We start from the raw sequence: 25,736 nt of genomic DNA, 5'->3' as shown, positions 1-25,736 counted from the left end.
GAGACAGGGTCTCCCAAGTTGCCCAGGCTGGCTTTGAACTCCTGGGCTCCTCCTGCCTCAATCTCCCAAGTAGCTAGAATTATAAGTATGTACCACAGTGCCTGGCCTGGTAAAGTTTTTACACTTTACTTGTTTTGCTTTTTATTTCTTTTTTTGGGTGCTGGGGATCGAACCCAGGGCCTTGTGCTTACAAGGCAAGCACTCTACCAACTGATCTATCTCCCCAGCCCCTGCTTTTTATTTCTTAACTAATCTCTTTTCTAGGATTGTCAATCCTTCACACTTTATCTACAATCCTTTATATTAGGATTGTTTATGACAAACTGAGAACTGAGTACTTACATTCATTTTAGTCAATCATTGCTGTGACAATCCCCAATTACTGCAGTCACTTTAATTCTTGTTTTTTTCCCTTAAAATAAAATTTCAAAATTCATTAAAAATTGGAAATCAGTTGTTGCTTTCATATTTGATTTGCTTTGACAGAAATTCTTTACTTCTTTTGCCAATATGGTTTTGAGGGAATAGACTGACAACAGGAATAAAATAATGCTCAACTTGTTCTGCCCTGAGATACTCAAGAGAGAAGATCACACAATTATCAAAGCAGAGTACTCGGTCTTTAAGGTGCCATTGACTATCTTGTGGTCCTGGGTATATATGTGCAGGAAGGCAGTTTTCACATGATAAGAAAAGAATTTATCCAGTTCTTTTTGGTTTGCAAACTTTTTTTCCCCAGCTGTTCCAAAAGCTATTTCATTATTTTTAAACCATCCATCCTGTAACATTTCACTCTATTAGTTTCACAACATACGCTAGTTTGTCCACGGTTTTTCAGTGTAAGAGAAAGATAGCCACTATGTCTTTTCTTGAAAACCATTTCCTTTTTTTTTGCATGCTTGGGATATGAGGTAAAATGGTTTTTGTCTTAGTTTGCTTCTAACTCTTGGTCCAAGCCATTTATTGGTGGGCAGACCTTTCTGGGTGCTAACAAGCCAGCTACTTTTTGATTCCAAAGTCAGAATTATATCCACAGATATTTTTTCAGGTTTTCTAATAAGAAGTGTTACAGCAGGGCTCTCTCCTCTTTTCCTCTCCATAATGATGTCTATATCTTCAGTGTTTTTAATTTCTTTAATGATTTTCCTAAACTTTAACAACATCTTAGAAGCTAATATTTCCTCTTCTACAAACTGCTTCAGAGGATTTCCTTTGGAATTTTTTTTGAACTTCACAAAGTAATAAGCACCAGTATTACAATATTCTTCTAGCTGAATTCTGGGGACTTTCAGTTTAAACATGACATCGAATTCATTAGGTGCAGAAATCTTCACGTGCTCGTGGTAGCTCCTGGTGTTCAGCAGCTTGACACCTTTGAACTCAAAAGAATCGTAGTTCTGTGATCTCCAATCTCCAAAGCAGGAGGTCTGTGTCCTTGTTCTCGGTCTGTGACTGAGGCTGAGATTTCCTTACTCCTGAGCTTCAACTTCTCCAGCACTTTACCAGGCTTCCAGCCGCCCGGCGCCGCCTCCCTCCTGCCCAGACTTGGGGCGCAGATGGGTGTGCTTGAGTAAGGCACTTCAGGGGGTGTCTGTTCCCAAGCCGAGCATGCGTTCTCCCCTCATGGTGAGACCCTGCCTCCGGAGGGAGTGGCCCGGGCCACTGGAGGCTCCAGTGCCTCAGCGGGAATCGTCTGCGCCTCAGCTCCTGCGGCGCACCCTTCGCATGCAGAGATGCCTTATTGGAGCGGGCTCTGGGCGCAGGTTCCTGCAGCTTCTTCTGAGGGTGCCTGGCGCTCTTGGTCTGCAAGCATCACAACTCCCCAACTGGGCCGCACTTTCCCGCGTTGGGCTGGGCGGCCCGGGGAGCAGCTGGAGACTCTCAGGGCTCTGTCAGAGTGACCCTCGTACCTTGCTCTGAAACATTGGGGGTGGCAGCTCTGACTTTCGAAGCTCTCCGAGTTGCTTTTCTGCATTCAGGCTCCATGGCTGATGCTCTCTTTTGCCGGAAAGAAGAGTCGACTTGGGGGCGTTGGGACAGAGAAGGCCATGGGAGGAGGAGCTTGCAATGATCGATAGAAATGAAACTTAGAAATGTGGTGGGAATGCAGCGTCTGTCGCCTGGGAGTTGGTACTGAGGAGAAACCCACGCCAGGAGGTCACGTGGAGCCACGCCCCGCCTGATCCACTTGTTTTCATACCACCTTCCCCGCCTCTTTTTTCTGCCAGACACATCCTACACAAGAGTAGCCTTTGCTGACTGCATGTACTTGTGCACCCAACACCCAAGCATGGCCTCATACATGCTCACCCACTCAGCACTTAAATATGTGCCGTGCAGGTGCGGTGGTGTGACATGGCACGTACAGATGGCATTCTTGATGATCCATAGATTGTTACCTTGAGGAGATGATGACTGCCCCTTAGGCTTACCTGGTGTGACTGCTTCTGAAAAGGCAACACATCGGGGCCCATTGCCAACCTGTCACTAGCCAGTTGGGGCCCCAGGCACATCCTTTGACATCTTTGGATTTGGTTTGGACATCTGTCAATAAAAAGATGGTACTTAATGAGCTCAAATGTCCTTACCACTCAGATATTATTGGTGGTTTAATACAGCAGCAACCAGGGGTTACTGAGGACTCAGAACGGGATAGGAACTTTGCCAAGCACTTTGAACCTAATTCTTACATCAACCCTATGACCTCACTATGATTTCAGTCCCCATTCCCAGCTAAGGAAACAGACTAATAGAGGTTCTCTGACTTGGAGACAAGGTCACAATAGAGGAAACAGATTTGAATCGAAGCATTGTGATTCTGCCGTTCTCAGCCACATAAATGTACACACATTCACACATGGACTGCTTTGTGTACTGTTTGGGTCACTTGCCGCCTATACCACAGATCTCTTCACCAACCACCTGTCTTTAACTTTAAAGGCTCATCAAGTTGGAGTCTGGGTAAAAGCCGAGGACAAAGATGCTGTGGTTCAGTTTTCACCTGGAATGAAATGAAGACTAGTGGCTAGTTCTGTTTTGTTGTTGTTTTTCTGTTGTTGTTTTGATACCAGGGATTGAACCCAGGGGCACTTAACTACTGAGTCACATCCCCAGCCCTTTTTTATATTTTGTTTGGAGACAGGGTCTCACTAAGTTGCCTAGGGTCTTGCTAAGTTGCTGAGGCTGGCTTTGAACTCATGAACCTCCCGTCTCAGCCTCCCAAGCCACTGGGATTACAGGTGTGTGTCACTTCACCTGACGAGCTCTGTTCTTAATCCCTGGCTAATGCTTATTTTGAATATGCTGATTCCCCTGGATCTCTTCTCCCCTGAACTAAGAGAACTCATGTTGCTGTTTGCAGTTGCCCACCCTACAAGGATCATAGACCTGAGTCAAGGCTTCAGATGTGGATTAAGATCAGGTCTGCTTCGTAGTTCAAACATCATCTCAGTCGCACCCTTCATTAGGGCTGTGAATATCAGGCTCCCTTATCTATGCACATATAGCCTTATTACTAGAGAAGGAAATGTGTGGAATTTTTTTTAAAAAAAGGAAGTATAATGAAGTACCTGTTATAAAGTAGAATATATGAGTAGCTGGCAAATGAAGTCAAGTAACTTAACGAAAATATAGTAGGCCCACATTGTATTGTATCATCAACCCTTGAAGGGATGTAGAAAATAACCATTAAAAGTCTTGACCCCTGACTTGTTCAGTTTTTTAAAGATATTGGTTTCTCCTCTTCTGAAGTCTGTCTGAATCAAAGTGGGTGGTAAGGCTAATTAGCAACTACAGCCTGTTGTCCACCCCACATCGCTGTCAAGGACAGCCAACAGACCGTGGCCTCTCTGGTCAATGGTATGTTGGGTGAGCCTTGATTAATTAGCCATTTTTGAGATTCATGGCTGTCTAGTCAGATCCTTGGGGGCTCCTCCGGCTTCTGGCAGGTTAGCAGGCAGGCGGGGTCTTGGCTCTTGCTGCTGCATTCCTTCTCTAGGCCGTATATTTCTCCCTTTAAGACACGTGCTCGCTCTTTTTTTTTTCCCTTTGGTTAGTTGAACTTGTTCTGAGTCCAGGTGGCAAAGATAGAACCTGACGGGTGTAGCCGCACTGTGTCAACAGCTGCCTCTCTGCTGGAGTCTCAGAGGCTGGTAGGGAGGCAGGGCCCAGAAGTCTGAAAGCCACGCTGTGCCCTAAAGATGTCCAGGTGAGCCAGAGCTGTCTCCTGGTCCTATCACAAGGATCTGGCTCCAGGATGGGACCTTGACAGCAGCTAGTATGCAGGCCTTAGTGTTTCCCAGGAGTTGAAAAGCCTGTTCTGTGCTAGTCTCTTCAGGCAGCAGGGATTCAGTGACTAGAATTCTTTCAGATTTATATGTGATTATTTGTGTGTGATTTGTGTGAGCTTGCTTTTCTAACTTATGGCAGAAAATTTCACTTTATTTAAGAATCCTTGTTTTTTGTTTATTTGCTATAGGTGACTCTACCCTCTGACTGGCTATAGGATTCTTCTGGAATTTTAAATTTTTTCTTTTAAAAAAACTTGGACGGATAAAAAATGTGCCATGGCAGGATAGCACCAAAGAGCACCTCAGCATTTGCCGTGGTCTTCGTGGGACATGGAGTGTTCCTTCCACTGGTGATCCTTAGCACCTTGCTTGGAGACGGACTTGCCTCCGGTAAGTTCCAACCTGCCTTCTGCGTGTGGGAGGGAAAAGACTTCATACCATTGCTTCTCCTGGCACCTGGGATAAGGTGACTCTCTTGGCAGGCAGTTTCAGGGAGAGTAGGGGGTTTGGGGCTTTTGTGCTGTGATATATAGCAAGGAACCAGTCCTTCCTAGGGACTAGTGAACCAGCAGCAGGAGGTGGTGTGGGGAGCCTACTGGTGATAATGTTATCTCCCTTTCCCCAGCTCTCATTATCATTGGGCAGGACGGAGGTGTAGTACCCAGGGCCTGATGTCCAGGGAAGCGGGCAGGCTTTCAAATCAGACTGGCTATCTTCAGAACCCAGCTTGCTCTGTGATGCTGAGCAAGTTGCTTTGCTGCTGTGAGCCTCAAACCTCCTCAGCTGTAGAAGGGGATAATAATAGTACCTACTTTATAGTGTGGTTGTAAAGATTGCTGAGATAACACAATAAGCATGTACCAACAGTTTACTCTTTTAGTTTGTTGTCTGTTTTTGCTTTTTCTTGGAGCGAGTGCATAATTGAGGTATTGTGATTTAGTCAGAGTAGGACCTGGTAACTGACTATAAACATTGTAATCTTGGACAAGCCACTTAACCATTCTGTGGCCTCAGTTTCTCCTTCTGTTACATAAAGGTGTTGATCTGGATAACTTTTAAGTTCTCTTCTAGCTCTCACAGTCTATATTTCATGATTCTAAGGACTTTCTGTTTGAAGATGGTGAGCTGATGGGTCCCTAATAGAGCCTGGAAATACAGTAGTGCGTTCTTTTGAGTTTTTATGGTCCTTGTTGCTTTTGACTAGGGTCGGATGACCCTTCTAGCTTCTCTTTGTGTGGTCCTCTAGACCTGGCATCCTTTTCAGAAAGAACATTTTCCAGTGTGTCCAGAAGGCTTCTAGGGAATGTGCCAGAACCTGCCTCTGTATCTGTGAGTCCTGGTGTCATCATTGAGCTCAATAGTAATGGTGCCCCTACCAGACTTCCTTAGAAAGACTTCCTTGGATAGTGTTTCCCTGAGAAAGGGATTTTGGAACTTAGGTTCTGAAATTGATGGCAGGGGAGCAGCATGTTGTGGCTATAGAGTCCCTGTAGCTTACTGCTCTTTTCTTACCTTTCTGTCAACTTCTGTCATCTATTTACCCAACACATAACAGATAATGGGGTAAACTCATCTAATCTTTTTTTTTTCCTTCCAAATTATTTGAAGAAACAATATTTGTTGTTGTTATTCTACTATCATAGCCTTCCCCACCACATACATACACAGTTCCTTTTCTGCTACCTCTGCGTCCACCCCATTCTGACACCAAACCCAAACCTTTACTCCCTAACCATGAGGAACCCTGGCACAACCCCCAGGGCCATGATGGTTCGGACCCCATGGTATGGGCATCATGGTTGTATGAGGTTTCAAAGGAAAATAAGACCAGACTACACTAGTGTGTAACAAAATGAAGTAGGGCCTACATTCATTAGGCCACTCCAAAGCCAGAGGAAGCCTCTAGATATGGTAGTTATAGAACCACAAAGTATCTTGCTCACCTCTGTACCTGTGGAGCAGAAGTTAGTAAACCATGGCCAAATCTTGCCCTCCATCTGCTTTTAACTGGTGGGAAAAAATAAGAATAATAATATTTCATGACATGTAGAAATTATATGAAATTCAAATTTCAGTATCTGTAAATAAAGTTTGGAATCTAGTAATGCTCATTCATGAATACATCGTGTCTGCTTTTGTGCTATAGGGACAAAGTAGACTAGGTATGACAAAGACCATGTGGCATACAAAACCTTAAATATTCAGGCTTTAAGATATTTGGCTCTTTATAAAAGAGGTTCTCCCCACCCCTAGCTAACCCAAAACAAATGATGCTCACTAGATACGTGCCTGAGTGGAATGACTGTCGGACCAGGAAGGACTTGACAGGGCTGGTTTGTACTTCACAGGTTATGTACTTGTCTAGATTCTTATAGCTCTTGGTAGGGCCAGGACCAGAACCTGACTTAGTGCCTGGCATACTACAGTGATCTTCCTCCTCCAGAGCTCCTCTGGGAAAACTGCTCTGGGATGTTAGGCAGCAGTATTAGTGGTAAAATTTCAGAAGTCTTGAGCCTCTTTAACTTCATTAAACCATCCCACCTTCCCCTACCCTCCTTTTTGTTGGCTCCATGCTTCACTTCTTCCATTTCCCACCCCATTTTCCATCTACCCACACCTTCCCGCTTTCCACCCAAGGTCTGCAATCAATTATCAGGTTCCAGACTGGCTGGATAAAGGGATTATTATTCTCCAGTGTGGAAAAATGTGTGTTTGTAGTGTGGGCTCAGACCAGGATGGGGAACTTGGCTCTGTTGTTTTCTTACCCCTCCCCCATTGAAAAGAATCCCCCTTGCTCTTATAACCCCAGCCCCAAGTTTTTTCTGCTCCTCAAAGCAAGGTATAGGCAGGGAGAGGAGTTTCACCATTACTTAGATCTAGTGCTTGAAGTTGCTGCCAGTGTTTTCCCCTCACTGTGGAGTGGCTTCTGGGGGAGAGAGTTGCCCACTCCTTGGCCTGAAACTCAGAATACAGCTGTATGACTGGGTCTGCCACTAGCAGCATGCCAAGCAAGCTTGCCAGGAAAGCAAGACTCTCAGATGCTGGAAAGTCAAGGAAAGGCAGTTCCATTCAGGAAAAGTCCCTTCTTCCCCTTCCTGCATTTCTTACCTGTTCCTGTAGCTACTCTTGAATGCCCATTCTGGGAACCCCCCCCCCCCCCCCGCTTTTTTTTTTTTCCCCCTTCTCAGTAACGGAGATTGAATCCAGTGGTTTTTGGTCACCGAACTATATCCCCCAGCCCTTTTTATATTTTAAATTTTATTTTGAGATAGGGTCTTGCCAAGTTGGCTAGGCTGACCTTGAATTTGTGATCCTCCTGCCCCAGTCTCCTGAGTAGCTACATGAGTATGCACAATTCCAGAAACATTTTACATGGAGGTGCTTTTAAAATACACAGCCTTCTTCCCCAGTAGGCTCTGATAGACCCTAAATGTGCTCATATGCCATGCTCCTTTATAACTGAGAATCCTGAAAGACCCTGGGTAAATAAATGGACTTTCTTGGGGTGGCAACTTGCCCACAAGTCTCTGATCATAAATACCACAGTCATGCTCTATGCTTGGTGATAATCTCAGGTTGAATAGAAAAGAATCTTGTGTTAAGAGGCATTTGAGAGTTCTGGGGTAGAATTAGCTCATATTTCAGGATCAAGTTCCATAATGGTTTGTCTTATCTACAATTTGGGATTGAGAGTTGTAGCAGAGAAGGTGTTAAAGAGAGGCATTAACCAGGGGTCCAGTTTTCTCTTGGTCTTTCCTTTAAATGGGGAAGAATTGTTGAAGACTCCTTTTTAGGAGTGGCAAAAGGAAGTATATCTTATTCTTCACATACAGTCATACCATGCAGTGAGTGGGAAGAAACAAGAATTAAAAATAGATGTGTGCACATACTACCCAACTTGCCTTTCTTGGACTGGGGAGGGACTAGGATCCTAGCTGTGTAGCAGCATCTCCCATGTCTCACAGCTCTTTACCTGCTGTAACCTTAGGTGAATCACTTGACCTTTTCATGTCTCTTATAAAACAGAAACAATGATCCATCCTTAAGAATGTTAGGTGATGGTGTTGGGTAGACTAATAAAAATAATTGGAGGGCACTTGGCATGTAAAACATGCATTGTAATTCCCAAATAATAACAATAACAGAGTTGGTATGTGACCTACTGTTGAGTCACATTGTGCAGGAGACTTCGTGCAGATGACATCCTTTGCTGTCATAAAAACACAACTGAGCCGTTGGTGATGGCTCCCACCTATAATCCCAATAGCTCAGGAGACTGAGGCAGGAGGATTATGAATTCAAAGCCAGCCTCAGCAACTTAGCGAGGCCCTAAGTAACTCAGTGAGACCCTGTCTCTAAATAAAATACAAAAGAGGGTTGGGAATTGAACTCAGTGGCTCAGTGGTTGAGTGCCCCTGAGTTCTCTCCCCAGTACGAAAACACACACACACACGCACACACACACTCACACAACTGAATATGCAGAGTCATTATTTGGTTTGAGGGTTAGGAATTTAGGAGCAGGTGTCAAATTTGACCAAAGAATAAAGTGATCATTTCAGGAATCCCCCTTGCCTTCGAGAAAGCTCATGTTTGCATAACTTGATATGATCTCAACCCAGCTGGCCTGCTGACTCACATAAAAAGCTTTTGCTTTGCATTCTCTCCTTCCTAAACATATTTACTGAACAAACTCAGTATTTTCCTTGTTTCTGATTTTCTCCCCCTTAAAATGTTTCCATGGCACATTGAGCCATGTTAAACATCACAGTCACATAAAGCAACTTTTTAAATAGCAGGGGAAGCATGTTCATTTCTGCACAACACAATGAGAAAGCCAGGCATTAGTTTTCTTTGAAGGTGGAAAATCATGAGAACCAGGTTCTTTGGGGGATGACATGGCTTTTGCCCTCAGCAGTACCATGGCAGAGAAATGTTGGTGGGCATCCTGGCTCACCACTATCTTTGAAGGGACCTGAAGTCAGATGATATACACTGAACTGTGGGGAGAGGACAGATGAGAAACTCACATGTGTAGCCATCATTTTTGTGTCAGTCTCTGTGCTATTACCCCATGTAAGCTCTTAGAACACATAGGCCTAGGTGGTCATAAGACCATTTTACAGAAGGGAAACTGAGGCAAAGATGTTAGATTGCTTACTTGGAGGTATGATTGTAAGTGGTAGAACTGGCTGGGATTTATCCCCTGTCTCTTTCTCTGTTGCCCATGATCTTTGCTGGAACCACACTATATGTGCTGATTGGAAGGCATCTGTTTCCTGATAGAAGTGCTCAGCCCAGCCTTCAGAGGATTATTTTGACAGAGGAAGAAAGACCCTGACTGAGCTGGATGTGGTAGCACATGCCTGTAATTCCAGTTACTTGGGAGACTGGGGCAGGAGGATCACAAGTTCAAGGCCAGCTTGGGCAACTTAGTGAGATTATCAGCAAGTTAGTGAAACCCTGTCTCAAAATTAAAACCAGAAAGGGCTAGGGATGTAGCTCAGTGATAAAACACCCCTGGATTCAATCCACAGTACTGCCAAACAAACAAAACAAAACAAAACCAAAAACCCCAAACAAACAATCAACAACAACAAAAAGCCCTGCATTCTCTCCTCATGGTTAAAAAAGAACATAGGAGTCTGTTCTCATCTACAGTAGCCCTTGGTTGTTTGGTTCCACTTCAGGCACAAGGTTTGCCAGGACACTTCTATTCTTGGAAAGGAACAATAGGGACCATAGTAAAGTGTTTGCTAAATGAGGATGTAGTTCCCAAAACATCCACAGAGCATCTTCCTGTCAGCTGCAAACCCAGCTGACCAAAGTGATGTAATCTCTCCATGGGGTAATTACCTGTGACTATAAAAAGACTTGGGGATTGTGGTAGGAGACTGGTTGGGTCATTATAGGACTGGTTGAACCCTGGTGTCATGAAACGACATTGAGAAGTTAGGCTAATTGCAGTACAAGTACATGGTACTGCCCTTGACAATAACTTTCTAACAAGAGACTCAGAGTTCACCAAACTCCACACCTACTTGGGTATCATTTGGGTTAAACCCCTCATCAAACACAAATTTGAAGCGGTGTTTCATTACCCTAGTCTAACTTGCCAACTTGGAGATGATTCTTCTTACCTAACTCTTTCAGCAAAAGGAAGTCACCAGGTGCTAATAAAAAATTAGGATTGGGTGCTAATAAAAAATTAGGCTCTGAATAGAGCCTGATGATTCTAGGTAGGTTTCCAGATGAACTCTTTTCATTACCTCTTACCTTTAGAAGATTCCATTCCACAGTGTCACTCAGAAGTGTGATCCTGGACAACTCTCCCTTTCCAGGTGGCCTGTGCTGCTATGGCTGGCTGCCAGGACTATGGCCAGATCAGGAGTGACCTTGGCCAGCCTTATGTTTAGCTTTGGGGCCCAGAGAGATGACAGCATTTTAAAGACAACCTTTTCTTTTTCTTTTTTTCTATTAGAGCTCCATAGTTATACATAGTAGTTGTGTTCATCCTGACAAACTCATGCATGCATAAAAATCAATTTCAGCTCATATTCCCCCCTTTTCCCTTTGGTCCTCCCTCCCTTCTCCCATTCTTCTTCCTCTACTCTGCTTCACTTCCTTTTGCTCACCTACTAATTTATATTTGATTATTATCCTGTCCATCCCTCCTCCTTTCCTTTTTTTAACTCTAGCTTCTGCCTATGAGAGAAAACATTCAATCTTTTTAGTTTCTGAGTTTAATTTATTTCACTTAGCATGACATTCTCTATTTTTATCCATTTACCAGCAAATGCCATAATTTCATTCTTTTTTATACCTGAGTAGAACTGCATTGTGTGTGTGTGTGTGTGTGTGTGTATAATCCATTCACTTATTGACCAGCATCTGGGTTAATTTCCATAATTTAGCTATTGTGGATCGTGCTGCTATAAACATTGATGTGACTGTGTCACTGTGGTAAGCTGCTTTTAGATCTTTGGGGAAAATACCAAGGAGTGGGATAGCTGGGTAATATGGTGGTTCCATCCCTGGTGTTTTGAGGAATTCTCATACTGCTTTCCAGACTGGTTGTACTAGTCTACAATCCCACCAACAATGTACAAGTGTACCCTTTTCCCCCACAACCTTGCCAGGATTTATTGCTGTTCGTATTCTTGATCATTACCGTTCTGCCTGGAGTGAGATGAAATCTAAGTTTTGGTCTGCATTCTCTGATTGCAAGAGATGTTGAACATTTTTTCATGTATCTGTTAGCCATTTGTGTTCCTTCTTTTGAGAAGTTTGTTTAGTTGTTTTGCCCATTCATTGATTGGATGAGTGTTTTTCATTTGTGTTTTTTGAGTTCTTTGTATATTCTGGATATTAATCCCCAAATTGGGAGTAGCTGGCCAAGATATTCTCCCATTCTCTAGACTCTCTCTTCACACTCTTACTCATTTCCTTTGCTATGCTAAAGCTTTTTAGTTTGATGGCATCCCACTTACTGATTGTTGGTTTTATTTCTTGCACTTTGGGGATCTTGTTAAGGAAGTCAGTGCCAGCACTTATATGATAGACTGTTGACCCTATGTTTTCTTCTAGTAGTTGTAAAGTTTCTGGTCTAATTCTTTAGTCTTTGGTCCATTTTGATTTGAGTTTTGTGTAGGGAGAAAGAGAGAGGGCTCTAATTTCATTTTTCTGTATATATCTATGCAGTTTTCCCAGCACCATTTGTTAAAAAGCCAGTCTTTTCTCCAAAATATGGTTTTGGCACCTTTAAATGACAACCTTTTTTTGGTGGGACAGTGTGAATGAGGAGTGCTCTGGCCGTTGACCTCACCCTAAGGCAGTTTAACATATGGAAATCTGAAATCATTGGAAGATGAAGGTGAGATTATAACTTTTTTTTTTTTTAAAGGATTGTATCTAGAATTTCTTCCCATAGCTGTCTCTTTCTTAGTAGAATAGGATCCAATTCATATATACCTTAAAATAAGTAAATGTCACCTGTAACTCCCATGGAGCTTCTGAGATCACTAAGTGTAGCTCAGTATAGCTGTTATTATGTTTTACTCCCTGCCTTGACTTTTAGAGAGGCAGCATAGTGTGATTAAAAACATGGGCTCCAGCTGGACATACTGGCACATGCCTATAATCCAGTAACTCTGGAGGCTGAGGCAGAAGGATTGCAAGTTTGAGACCAGCCTCAGCAACTTAGGGAGCGCTAGCAACTCAGTGAGACCCTGCCTCACAATAAAAAAATAAAAAGGGCTAGGGATTAGCCCAGTGGTTAAACGCCCCTGCGTTCAATACCCAGTACCAAAAAAAAAAAAAAAAAAAAGCATGGACTCCAGGGCCAGGTTGTCTGGGTTTGACTACTGCCTCTATTTTTTGCTACCTCTGTTACCTTGGTTAGCTTTCCTGGTCACATTCTGTTTCCCCAGAATGGGAATGTAATAGTGCCTACTTGATAAGGTTATTTTGAAAATTAAATAAGATAGCATTTCTAAGACACTTGGAACATTGCCTGGTGTACAGAGAAGTAATTTCATATTGGAAGATCAGATTCTAGCATCAGCTGATACCATTCTATACTTGCTTTGATGATGCCACGGCTAATTGATTCAGACAGATGCAGATGAAGATGTGCCTTGTTCCTTTTGTATCTCTCGGATTCTGTCTGATTCAGTTCACTACAGAACTAAGTAGACTGGTATTTGTGTGGTTTCTCTGATTCTCTGAATTCTCAAATGCTACTTGCAGACATTCTGCACATGACCACAAGTAGAAAAGAGTGTGTAATGTGCCTTTTAGATGTTGGTGCTTTGATGCCACTAAGTGGTCTCACAGTAAGCCATCCTCTTTTGAGAGATTATCTCAGCATTTCAGAGCTGCCCTTCTCCTCTGTACCTAAAAGGTCAAGGCTAAGGGGACTCCTTATTCCCCATTAGCACCTTCAAGCCTGTTCTTCCCCTGGTCTTTCTATAACTAGAACCCCCCCACCCCCTTCCTTTCATACTTCTCTGTGTTCTTCAGCCTGAGTCACCTTCTCTGTGAGACATCACCCCATCTTTAACACTGTGGTTAATAGGATTGAAGAAAGGAGAGTAGGCTTTGATTGTACTTCTTGAATGGAATTAACAGGAGGTCCTAGTCCTGATCTTTTCTCTTGGGAGGATGTGAGAGAGGCAGAATTCAATGCCTTGACTGTTTTTGATTTGAGGGGATTGGGCAACTTGCTAAACTTTGGGGAATTGCAGCATTGGGAATCCTGAGTCCTTTGTTCTGTGGATCATAGAATACAAACCTTATAGACTTGAGGCAAACCCTAATGATCCAGAGTTGCCAGGGTCACTGTGAGGCAAATTGGGTTTGGTATTTTCAGAGTTAGCATTAAGTCCGTAAGTAGCATGTGGTGACATAAGGTGAGTAGGGAGGGCAGCAGAAGGTATGTAATGACAAGGAGGTCTTTCTGGGAACAAAGTACTGGACTGGCTCTTGACAGAAATGATCACATGTATTTTCCCACACATCCCACCTCCATCAGCCTGTGGGAGGAGGGCAGTGGAAGCCAGGAACCATGCTCTGTCTGCCATGGAAGGAAGGCAGAGCTCATGGCTTAACACTGTGGTTTATTCTGCACGTACTTGGTGAGCTCCTGCTGAGTGCCAAGGCTGTGCCATTGTTGAAACTGTGGCAGTTCCATGTGCTACCTGCTGTGGTCAAGGAAGTCAATGCCCTGTTCTGGAATACAGGTAAGAGGGGCTCTTGACTGAGATTGAGATGGTAATGGAAGGCCTTTCAAGGGAGAGAAGTCAACACCAAGATTTGAAGGCAAGCAGGAGTTAGTAGGAGTGAGTGATCAGGGGCCACAAGATGGCACAGGAAGGTTAAGAATGCAGTCTGTTGGGCTAGGGCTATATGTAGTTCAGTGGCAGAGTGCTTTCCTAGCACATGTGAGGCACTAGGTTCAATCCTTAGCACTACATAAAAATAAAATAAAATAAAATAAAGGCATGATGGTCATCTACAACTAAAAAAAAAAAAAAAAGGAATGTAGTCTCTTGGGCCAGACTGGCTGGTCTGAGTCCTAGTTCTGCCATGAGCATCTTGTATAATTTTAAGCAAGTCCCTCAAACTGTGTGTCCTCAATCTTATCTGTAACAGTGGGACAGTAACATACATACCACACAGGGTTGTGGTGAAGGTCAGGCGTTGCAGTACTCATTAATGTTCTTGTGTGGTGCCTTCCTCTGGTGGGCTTAGCAGAGAGAGGAGAGTTAGTTCAGTGTCTCCTCTCCTTCCCTTGAACTTGCCATATACTTCCATTGAAGTGTGTCCAGTGTACACTGGATATATATACCAGTATATACTGGATTCCGGGAATCCAGTATACTATATCCCCAACTGGTTTTCCCCTTGCTCTGTGAGTGAATGCATGTGTGGTCTCCTCCACTTTGGGGGAGTATGTTCAGAAGCTGGGACTTCCACAAAGAAAAATGAAGTCTAGCCTTAGCCTGGGAATTCAGGGATTTAGGGTGAACATCACCAAAAACTAGTTTGGGGAAGCATCTAGAAGGGCAGGATTCCCCTGATGGAGGCAGGTCCCCTTCGTAGCTGAGTTGTCAGAGTTGAGGAGGAGGAGGAAGAAGAACAAGCTCTGCTGGAGTACTAAGGATCAAAAGATGAAAGCAAAACAAACACTAGTTAATGAATCAAGGGGTTAAATGTGTCTAAACAGGAAAGCCAAAAGTGTTAGGGGAGGATGTTAATTTTAAGTACAAGTTGTGGGAGAAGATAGGGATGAGAATAGCAGTCAGTCTCCTATTTGCCTATGGAACAGGAAGTGACAGGCTGGTGAGGCCATTCCAGTGTGCTTAGGGTAAGTGTCGAACAGGCAGTCAGAGCCCATGTCTTTTGCCCCTGGCTGCCTCACCCCAGCCAGCCTGTGGAAGGCATGTGTTGACAAGGGCTTCTTATTTCCCTGACCCACTGTGTCCCCTGTGGGTCTTAGTTGGCATCATGAATTCCATGGGGAGGCTGGAGGGGGTGGGAGGTTCTTAATTGATTGGGGAAGGGAGAAGAAGGAGCAGCTGGCATGGGGGCTCTGTGGCCAGATTCCAGGGTTCATCATCTTGGATCTGCTGGGGTAATTGGAGAAGGCTGGGGTGATTGGAGAAGCTGGGGTGAGGATTGTCTGTGATTTGATGTGTTTGTGGGCTAGGGTGAAGAGAACAGTTGTGACTTCCAGCAGAGATGGGTCTCAGATTTCTTTAGCATGGCTTTCAACAAAGGAACCCAATCTTTGCTCTATTGTTCTCTGTACTTTGTTGTTAGGCAGTGTAGAGGCATTGCAGTCTGGTCACTCTCTCTGGCATTCAGAAAATTGGTTGCAAGTAATGGCAGGCCTTGGCTTTGCAGGAATGTTTAAGATTGTGAATAATGGGATTAAGTGAGACATATATATATATATATATATATGTGTGTGTGTGTGTACTGATTTAATAATCAATGAAAGTATATTCCAGTGGAAGTGATTATTATAATTTTTTTTTTTTTTTTTTAACATCAGCATCTCTTTTCTGAGTTACTCAAAGCACTTGGTTAACACTAACTGATTAATCCACTGTCCATTCTTGGGTGGGATGCTGGTATTCAGTTGTCCCCTTTGTATACAAGATTAGACCAAATTTTCAACAGAGTCCCAAATCTCGAGTGAGTTTGCATCCCAAATATTTGGAGTCTCTATCTGGAGTGTAGATTTCCAAATGTAATGATTTCCTTATTTCTGGGAGTAAAGATGATAAGAGGAGAAAGGGAGGGATCATTAAAAAGGAGGGTGTCATAGCCAGAGTTTTTAGTGACCTGGAAGACTGAAGTTCATTCTCCTCTAAGAAACCACAGAAATCCTTTTGGAAATGAGCTGGAAAAGCAGAAGGCCAAGAAAAGTCAATATGTGACAAAGAACAGAGGGGCAAATGGGACCCTGGTGTACTTCTTAACTCTGCTGTGTTAGGCTGGACAAGTCAGGGGACCCACAGCAGATTCAGTGGTGAAATGGGAATGTGTGCGGTAACCTCCTTGAGGGTCTGGTCCAGCCAGTCTTGCTGCAGAACAAGTACATAGCCCAGTTTGGCAGGATGGGATTTAGGCAGATGGACCTCAGGCCAGCCTTCCTAGGCCCATCAACCTACCTGTGATTCTTCTGGAGGCTGGTCTCACTAGCCTGGAGTTAGCTTAGCATGGAGAGTTCTGTTTTGTTCATATAACTTTGGGGTTGTCAGGACTTTCCTCCAACCCATGCTTTCTAGCCTCTGGCCAAGGTTAAAGGGCACTTCCATTTACCTTGCTTGCTTTCTTGCACAAGATCTTAAAGCCTGGGAGCAGGTGAAGGATATGCCGAGTCAAGAAGCTATTCCTTTCTCCAGTGGCAGCTATGTGGGCTCCCAGGCTTAAAATTCTAGAGATCTGGATGAGGTTTGAAAATTTACATTTCTACTGGGTTCTTATTAGAAGAACTTGGTAGAGAATTCAATAGAAATGCAGCAATGACTGTTGCACTCTGAGGACCACACTTTAGTAATTACCAGTTTACACAATTCATAATTTACACAAACCTCTCTGACCATTTTAGAGCAAATTTTGATAAGGTGGGGACAGAGGGATGGCATCTTATATTCAGTGAAGAGAGAGGTGGTTCAGAATAGGAAGCTACAAGTTACCAACCTAATTCTAAACCTGGAAAAATGGGCTAAGGAAATGAATAGACACTTCACAGAAGAAGATCTACAAGCAATCAACAAACATATGGAAAAATGTTCAACATCTCTAGTAATAAAAGAAATGCAAATCAAAACCACCCTAAGATTCCATCTCACCCCAATTAGAATGGCGATTATCAAGAATACGAGCAACAACAAGTGTTGGCGAGGATGTGGGGAGAAAGGTACACTCATACACTGCTGGTGGGGCTGCAAATTAGTGCAGCCACTCTGGAAAGCAGTGTGGAGATTCCTTAGAAAACTTGGAATGGACCCTCAATTTGACCCAGCTATCCCACTCCTTGGCCTATACCCAAAGGACTTAAAATCTGCATACTACAGAGATACAGCCACATCAATGTTCATAGCTGCTCAATTCACAATAGCCAGACTGTGGAACCAACCTAGATGCCCTTCAATTGATGAGTGGATAAAGAAACTGTGGTATATATATACAATGGAATATTACTCAGCCATAAAGAATGATAAAATTATGGCATTTGCAGGCAAATGGATGAAATTGGAGAATATCATGCTAAGTGAGATAAGCCAATCTCAAAAAGCCAAAGGACGAATGATATCACTAATAAGTGGAGGATGACACATAATGGGGGGGAGGGAAGGGTTAGTGTTAGGGTTAGAGTTAGGGTTAGGGAGGGGGGCAAGTATGGAGGAAGGAACTACTGTATAGAGGGTAAAGAGGGGTGGGAGGGGTGGGGGGAAGGGAAAAAAAATAACAGAATGAATCAAACAACATTACTCTATGTAAATTTATGATTACACAAATGGTATGCCTTTACGCCATGTACAAACAGAGAAACAACATGTATCCCATTTGTTTACAATAAAAAAATAAATAAAATAAACCTGGAAAAAGGCTGATGATTTAGTGTGAATCTGGCAGGTCCATCCCTTATCTTTTCAGGGTGATTTGGTACTTATGAACTATCCTATAGAGAGGAGCCAGACGTGGTTAGCTTCTGGGCTAGATCACCTTGGGCGTCCCCTCCCTCCACTTACCTGCTAGGCAGCAGTGAGCTCTAAAAGACGATTTTAGGGAGCCTGTTCTCAGCATTGTCTCTGTGGTATGAAGAACAGGAGCTTGAGCTGGGCATCAGCCCCAGCACCACCCCAGTGAGTACCTTACTTTGCTCAAGGGTGATGATGCCCTGGGCTCTTTAATGCTAAGACAGCTTCCTCCCCCATAGGGCCAGGAACTTCTGGTTGCTTGTGACTTGCTTTTAATTGTTTCTCTGGGTGAGAACTGTTGGTAAGCAGTACCATATCAGAATTCTATCCCAAGACTAGCTTGCTGCTTCCCTAATACCTGCCTCTCCCTGTCCCTTTCTTTACTCAGGATCATCACACTCCACTGCAAGACCACACACGCTGTGCAGGATGCCCAGGATTGTTATTTGACATTCTCTGCTGCCTGGCATAGTGCTTGGTTCTTTTTTGGTATGCCTTGACAGAATAGGGGCTTGTATCCGAGCATCTCCTTTTCTTTCCTGCAGTTTCTCTCTTCTTAACATGGTTCGTTTGTTTGCCTCCTCCTGTTCATCCTTCCCCTGTTCTCCTTCCTCTGCACTCATCTTAACTCCTCAGCACTCTGGCAGAGCTGTCCATGTGTGTTGAGTGTGTTAGGGATTGGCACACACAAGGTGATGACCAAAGACCCCTGCGTAAGTCACCTGTGTGAAGGGTCCCTCTGGGGCTCTCAGTCTTCTTTCCCTTCTCTTTCCTGCCCACTTCATCCAGGGTAGCTGTGAGTTACAGAATGTTTTGTCCTGGGGGAGTTTCCTGTTCTGCAGGTCAAGTTTAATCCCATATTCTGCGTTTATTTCCCGCTGGAACCTGACAGCATTTGTATTGGCAAGCTAAAGGACTCCTGGCTTGGCGGAATTAGCAGGCTATGCCTCAGAACCATTGTCTGGCCTTGTCTTTCCTGCCTGCGTCTGAAAGAGCAGAAGGAAAATTTCCCAGCCATCGTTAATTGTCACTTAGCCTCTCTGATCCAGACTGGGCAGCTTTGAGGCAGCTCAAGCACTGACTAGCCTGAGGTCTTTGTTGAAACAGGGAAAGACTGAGATTGAGTTAATTCATTTTAAGTAAAAGCACAGGCCTTTTGATGATTCCATTAATTTCCTCTCTTCTGAACACCCTCCTGTTAGCAGTAATTTGAAATCCTAACTGTTCCTCATTTCCCCCACCACCCTGCTTTAATCTGACCCAGCTGGATACTGCACTATTTCTTCATTTACTGCAGAATGGTTTGAAGCTGATTTTAATGTCTGGCTTGGGTAGTGTTTCCAGTAGCTGAGACTATTGCTGTACTTAAGTTCATACCCACTTGGGTCCTTAGTCTCGCTTACCTTGCTCCTTCCTGCAAGGTTACTTGGTTCTTGGTGTGCTTAAGGTGGCAGCAGTGGGGGGATCCCATGAGAACTCTTTCTTGTCCCAAGTAGTATATGTGCAGACTTTGCATCACCCTATTCTGGTGGGGAAGGGGTTACTAGTAATGAAAACTAGGGTTGCTCTACCACTGAGTTACAAACCCAGCCCTTTTTTATTTTTATTTTTTATATTGAGACAATGTTCTGCTAAATTGCAAGAACTTGTGATCTTCCAGCCTTAGCCTCCCAAGTATCTGAAATTGCAGATGTGTGTCGCTATGCAAGCTTCATCACCTACATTTATTCCCAACATTTTTAGATTATCCAGGGTTTGCCTGACACTATCCTAGTACTGAGTATGTCCCTAGTACTTCCTCTGGGCCTGGGTGGAAATGCAGAGGTGAGATTCCAGTAGAGCAGTAACTACACAGAGACCTTAAGGCCTGTAGTCCCTGAGGTTGTCTGTCTTTCTGTGTGTTCATGGTTGTAACTCTTGTTTTCTTGTGTTTTTTCCTTTTTTGGCTCTAAAAAGGAATAAATAATATGAACCATCTCTTTAGGCCATGCTATGGTTTCTCTAGAGGCCTTAGTACTCTTATTCTTGGTGGTGTCTATGCTGAAGTGTTGGGTGGGCAGGCAGATATCAGCTGTTAACTACGGTCAGAGGTATAAAGTGATGCCCCCCTCCAAATAAAAATAACATTGCTAATATCCAAGATGTCTCATTTCTCTTGTTGGTTTTTCTGTCTCCAGCATCTTCTCCATCCCTCTCTCCACAAATCTGCCTTCTGCCATGTTGCCAGAATAACTCAAAATCTCAGACTTGTCATGATACAAACAAAAGAAGACAACCTCAGTTCTCACTGTGAGACTTAGGGTATGGTCTGTACAGTGTAGGAACATGACCTTAGCTGTGCTTTCAGTTTTCTACCCAGGCACCTCGTCGTTCACTTTCTCTACCATGGCATGTGCCCCCAGTGCTTTGCTTATGTTGTTCCCTTCAGCTCCATTGTTGCTCCCCAGTTGTCTACTGGGGATCTCCTTTTTGTCTCTCAGATCCCACAGAACTCTACAAAAATGAACTCTGAAAGGATAATTCCCTTAGTCTCTTCACTGACTCAGCCTTTCCAATTAAAATGAAGCCTTAGAGTTAATTTCTGTCTTTGTTTCATTTGTGGCTTTGTTAGCGGAAGAAAGCTGATACATCTCTACCCCTTCCCACAAGTTCCTTCCCCATAAATTCTATTTAAAGGACTGGTCCCTGTCATATGCAACCCAATTCTTTGGTAGCTACAAGAGAAGGGGATTTCTTTTAGTGGTTAAGGAGCTGATGTATGCATGGTAATAAATGTCTCCCAGCATATCTTGCCTGCAGGAAGAGAATGCACTGAACAGGCTGAGGGAAACACCTAGTCCTTTCCCTTCCCCACCACCAATTCACTTATTACTCATTTAGAAAAATAATAAATTGGGCACCTGGCATATTTCAAAAGTGGCATATGAGTTGCATATATGTTAATGTTGCCTGCAGAAAGATCCTGCTCAGGGAAAGAACTCTGGATGGTGCTCTGTTTTTCTCCTGTAGCCTTAAAAAGCAAAATTTCGTTAGCCCTGGAAATCTGTTAGACATGCAAATTAGGCCGGTTAACTTAAATTTTTTGAAAGAGATTTATAGCAGATATTCACATGAAATTGAAGAAAGAAGGCTTCTGTTTGAGTAGTCACAGGCTAAGTGGCTTCTGTAAGAAGGTGGGCTGAAGAAGGGGAGGGCCCTTAAGGGGAGTTTGTTGGAGACTGACCTTTATATCAAAGAAAGAATTAGTGTTCTTTGTCATCTTTTGTTAGTTCTTGAGAATGGTCATTGTAATATAGTTGGGGAAAGTAGGACAATGAAAGGAAGGGAAAATTACCCTCTCCTGTCTCTGTGATTAGGGAAAAGAAAGGATTTGATCTGTTGCACTTCGCCTTTTAGTCCACACAAACAGTCTTGATGGATATGAATTCTGTATTCAAGAGACAGGTATATGCCTAAGAAGTGGAGTCTGAACCTTCACAAGTGCTATGTTACCAGGTTTAATTCGGTGTTGACTGTTATTGAAACATAGGTCCTCCTGAAAAACTCCTTTGTGGCTGTTGTTTTTCTTGCTTTCCACTTGAAGAGTACTGCCAGTGTTGCTGTAATATTCGATTAGTAGTGGCTTTAAAAGTGAAATATGAGGAATAGTTAGATATGCCTTGAATTTTGAGTGGAATGATATGAATTTTATCCTTCTACCCTAGCATTTGTCCCCTACTCTGAAACTCAAAAAGCTGGTACATTTCTACTCCTCCTCCCACAAGTTTCTTCCCCATAAATTCCTTTTAAACGATTGACCCCTGTCATTTTGTAACCCATTTCTTTAGTAGTTGCAAGAGAAAGGGATTTCTTTTTTTGTGGATGTAAACATCCTATAAACTGCCTTTCAGCATATCTTGCCTGCAGGGAGGGAATGCAGGCAAGATGTATGTGAGAAAATAAACCTCATAATCAAACCAAATGTATGAAGCACTTTAAAATTAACGCTCCCCCCAGTTTTTTTTTTTTTAATGAGAGTGATTATTGCAAAAGGATTTTATCATTCTCTAATGGAGTCACTGTGCAATTGTATTTATTTATTAACTTACTTATTTTGTGGTGTTCGGGGTTGAGTCTGGTGCCTCATGCATGCTAGGCAAGCACTCTGCCACTGAGCTACATCCCCAACCCTGTAAGTGGTTTTTAAATAGCAAGTGCTCTGAGATATCTAAAATGCGATTGCCTTTGCACCCAACTTCTAGATCATATCTGTCATGAAAAAAGTAGGGGGCTAACCTCCCAGGCACACCTTAGACAGTATCAAATGCAGCATTTGATGGGGCTGGAACTCTGGCAGCTAGAGTTTCACATCTGCAGTAGGGAGCCGCCTCCATCCCCTGCAGCCTCATCTCTCCTTCCCTACACTACAGTCTTTGCCAGGGACTAAGGGCCTGGATATGAATTCCTTTCTCTCTACCCTGGCAGGAAAGCTGTTCTGTTGGTTTTCCAAGAAGACTTTTTTGTACTTGGGGGATTTTTTCTTTCCTCTTATGGGAAGTTGCTTCATCATTTCCCAAAAATATACTGTACCTCTTGTTTAAACAGGGTGTCCTTCAAGAGCTCTGGAGCCTGCAGCAGGGGTGGGGTGTTGTGAAATCCTTTGTTCAATGCTTTGATGCAAGCTGGAATGCATGCTCCGTAGGCAGAAGTCTCAGAGTTTGCCAGGAATGGATCATGAGTGGAGAGCGGGAGAAGGGACTCCCTGAGAAACAAGAGCTAAGGACTTTTTAAGCCTTTGGATTCTCCATGTTATGAAAAGATCCAGCCCTTTTGGATACAGTCTCCATCAGGTATTTGTCCAGAGCCTTAAATGTGCTCAGAATGGTGAATTGAGGAATTTATGGTACTCTGAAGAGGCAAGACCCATTCACACTAGAAACAGTGAACATAGTGTCGTGCTCAATTGTGTAGAAATGGATGTTTTAATTCAGAAAGGAAGGAAATTCCTATAAAAGAGGTCATTGTATCCCTCCTTGCATTTGGATTGCGTTTAAGTTGATGGAAGAAAAAGTGGGAGGATATTGAAGGAGAAGAAAAAAGGAAGAGCTGATAAGAGCCAGAAGACTGAGCTAAGACCAATGGTGGTGGCTTTGTGGAACTGGATATAGGAGAAGTAGAAAAAGCCAAAGTGCAGAGAGACATATCAGCAGAAACACTGAGAGCAATAGAAGGAAACCGACAGCCTTTAGAAGATTCCAAGAAGAAAGCATCATGAGGAAGATGTGTTCCGAGGGAAGGTTAGCCTAGGCAGGTAAATTGGAGTATGCCTCCATGCGTGCAGCAGGAGGGAGCCCCAGCTCTATAGATAACTTGGAAGGAAGGCACTGGAAAGGTGTGGCCTGTGGAAGGCTGCTGCGTTTGTCTTTTGTCTTGGGTAAGCCTGGTCTCAGTGGCTGTGCCAGCTTCTCTGACAGGATCTAACTTCCTCTGAGGGCAGAGGTTGTAACTGGCTGAGTAGGATGAGCTGTTGGGCCACCCTGATGAAAGCTGTGACCAGGTCCCGTTTCAAGTGGAAGTGATGTCTCCTGGTGGACCCAGTGGGGTCTGGCCTGATTTTGTCATTGTCGAATGAGATTGGCCAGGGATTGCTGCCTAGATGCTGTGATAACCAGTCACCTCCTACCTAGTGATCAGTAAAAGAGTGCTGTTTCCTTAAACTCTTGCCAGTGTTTGGGGGCATGACCTTCCCTTTGAGCCCTGTACCTTCTTGAAATTTCAAATAAGAAATTCCGGTAACTTTACATTATAAATAAAATAAAAGAGAATCAGTCAAAAGTATCCTTCATAACAGTATCTCACAGTTGCTATTGGTGAAAAACAATATTAGGAAAATAAATTTTTATTGAGAGAGATTTTTTCAGTGGGAACAAACAAGCATAAACATGTTATTCTTATCCCAAGATCTATTAATTTCGCATAGAAGTGGTGAAAGTAAATGATGCCAGCAGAAGGTACTGCCCACAGAAAATGAATGACAATTTCAGTTCTGGCTCTTGGGCCTGGGCAGGGCTATCAGTCCCAATAGGCCCACCCCGGGTGCCTGGTGCAGACCCATGGGTGGCCTGAAGCCCTGGAAAGTGAGTGGTTCCTCTTTGGGGATCAGCCCAGCCCATTGCTAGGCTGGGGTGCAGGACGGGCCAGGTCTTCACTGCTAGCTATTATATTCTCTGCCCAGGAGTTTGGGGCCCTTATGGTAGAAGAGGTGCTAAGGAGTAGCATTGAGAATTCACCTTATTTACTGCCTTTAATGAAGACCAGAGCTTTTTAAAAGCTGCTGTTTTAGATTGTTGATAGACCATTCCGAGGTATTTGTTACCATCTAGTAACAGGGTGTCCCCCTAAAATATGCTTGACTTTTAGTGACTCTGTCCACATTGTGCAGAAGTCACAGTGGAACTTTTTAGTTTTCTCTTTCTGAGCTAGGAAGATTGAGGGTTCTTGGGAGGTGTTGAAGGAGAAAGCCGCTGCCAGAGTTCAGAGTCCGTTGCTCTGTAGCATTCGTGCGTGCCCTTGGTGGATGATTTCCTTTGGCTTTGCAGGGGTTTGACTGGGAGTACAAATGAATTGGCCCGAGAGTAGTATGGGGAGGCACCTTGATTCTGTTTACCACAGGTCAAGTTGATTCTGGTTGGGGAAGGATCTGTTCTGCTACTGATGTTAGTCTGCTGCATGATCTGACTGGAGACATCTGTCAAGAGTTTTTAGGGCCCTGATTGCAAGTTTGACAGCTGTTTTCCATCAACAGGGCATAGGGGCTAGGGAAATAGGGATGAGCTGTCACCCTGAGTAACAGGCTTGTGCAGGTGCTGCCTAGCTTGACTTCCCTCAGTGCAGTGCTGCAAACTTCTGGACTCTGGATGCAGGCCTGGCCTCTGAAACACAGGTGTTGTGCACTGAGTGCCAAAGATTCTTGGTCTTGGACATGATCCTCATTTGCTTGTGGGCCTACCTAAGAATATATTTCCTCTAGGTTTTCCAAAATGATTCTGAACCTTTTGGGGATAGGAAAGTAAGGGGTTAAGGACCCTAAATTTAATAACCTATGAGGGAGTTCTGAAGGAACCTGGAACAGAACAGTCTACTTCTAAACATTTGTCTTAGGAACAACCTGTACTATGGTACATTGTAAATTGACAGTCATCTTTGTAATGAATTTGGACTTTGGAGTGGCAACGGAGAAAAAAACTTTTTAAGGGGTTGTGAGTTATGGCTGCCTACCAGCCAGTGGTACACTCTGAACAATGCCACCTGCTCCATCTGTGTGACTTGAATCATTTGGCTGAGTTGAAATAGAAAAATGAAATTTCTGATGGTAGTTATGAGAAGGGTAGGTCTTTTAAAGTTGACATAATCGAGAGATTTTGGAATTCATTAAGCATGGGGAGGCAGTGTGTATAGAATACTCATTGACCAAGTCACTAGCCCTACTAAGCTGGGAAGAAGGAAAAAAACAATGAAAGAAAAATGTCAGACATGCCCAGATTACAGTGTTTTAAGAGGCAGGATATAAGCTGGACCTAGTGGTGCACACTTAGTAATCTCAGAGACACAGGAGGCAGAAGCAGGAAGATCACAAGTTTAAGGTCAGCCTCAGCAACTTACCAAGACCCTGTTTCAAAATAAGATTTTTTTTTTTTTTTTTTTTTTTTTTTTTTTTTTGCGGTGCTGGGAATTGAACCCAGGGCCTTGTGCT

General features: G+C 43.6%; 1 protein-coding gene and 1 pseudogene across 12 annotated transcripts in view; one reads left to right on the top strand and one right to left on the bottom strand.

Annotated features, from left to right (window-relative positions):
- Nucleotides 1–25,736, top strand: part of SUSD6 (sushi domain containing 6) — a 95,215-nt gene that overhangs the window by 42,754 nt on the left and 26,725 nt on the right. For 9 of the 11 annotated variants that reach the window (XM_079127133.1, XM_079127142.1, XM_079127141.1 and 6 more), the window contains one exon: nt 4,478–4,679. In XM_079127133.1, coding sequence (XP_078983259.1) covers nt 4,559–4,679 — 121 coding nt within the window. In that variant the 5' untranslated portion in view covers nt 4,478–4,558. Of the gene's footprint in view, nt 1–4,082; nt 4,208–4,477; nt 4,680–22,859; nt 23,376–25,736 lie in introns of those variants that run through there. The other 2 variants (XM_079127138.1, XM_079127134.1) reach the window with 2 other exon arrangements.
- LOC306653949 (cyclic GMP-AMP synthase-like) lies at nt 139–2,019 on the bottom strand (annotated as a pseudogene). Its single transcript has one exon. The product of its transcript is annotated as a cyclic GMP-AMP synthase-like (transcript).

Source organism: Sciurus vulgaris (assembly GCF_902686455.1).
Source record: "Sciurus vulgaris genome assembly, chromosome: 2".
Taxonomy (NCBI): domain Eukaryota; kingdom Metazoa; phylum Chordata; class Mammalia; order Rodentia; family Sciuridae; genus Sciurus; species Sciurus vulgaris.
This window is presented reverse-complemented; position numbering and strand designations above follow the sequence as displayed.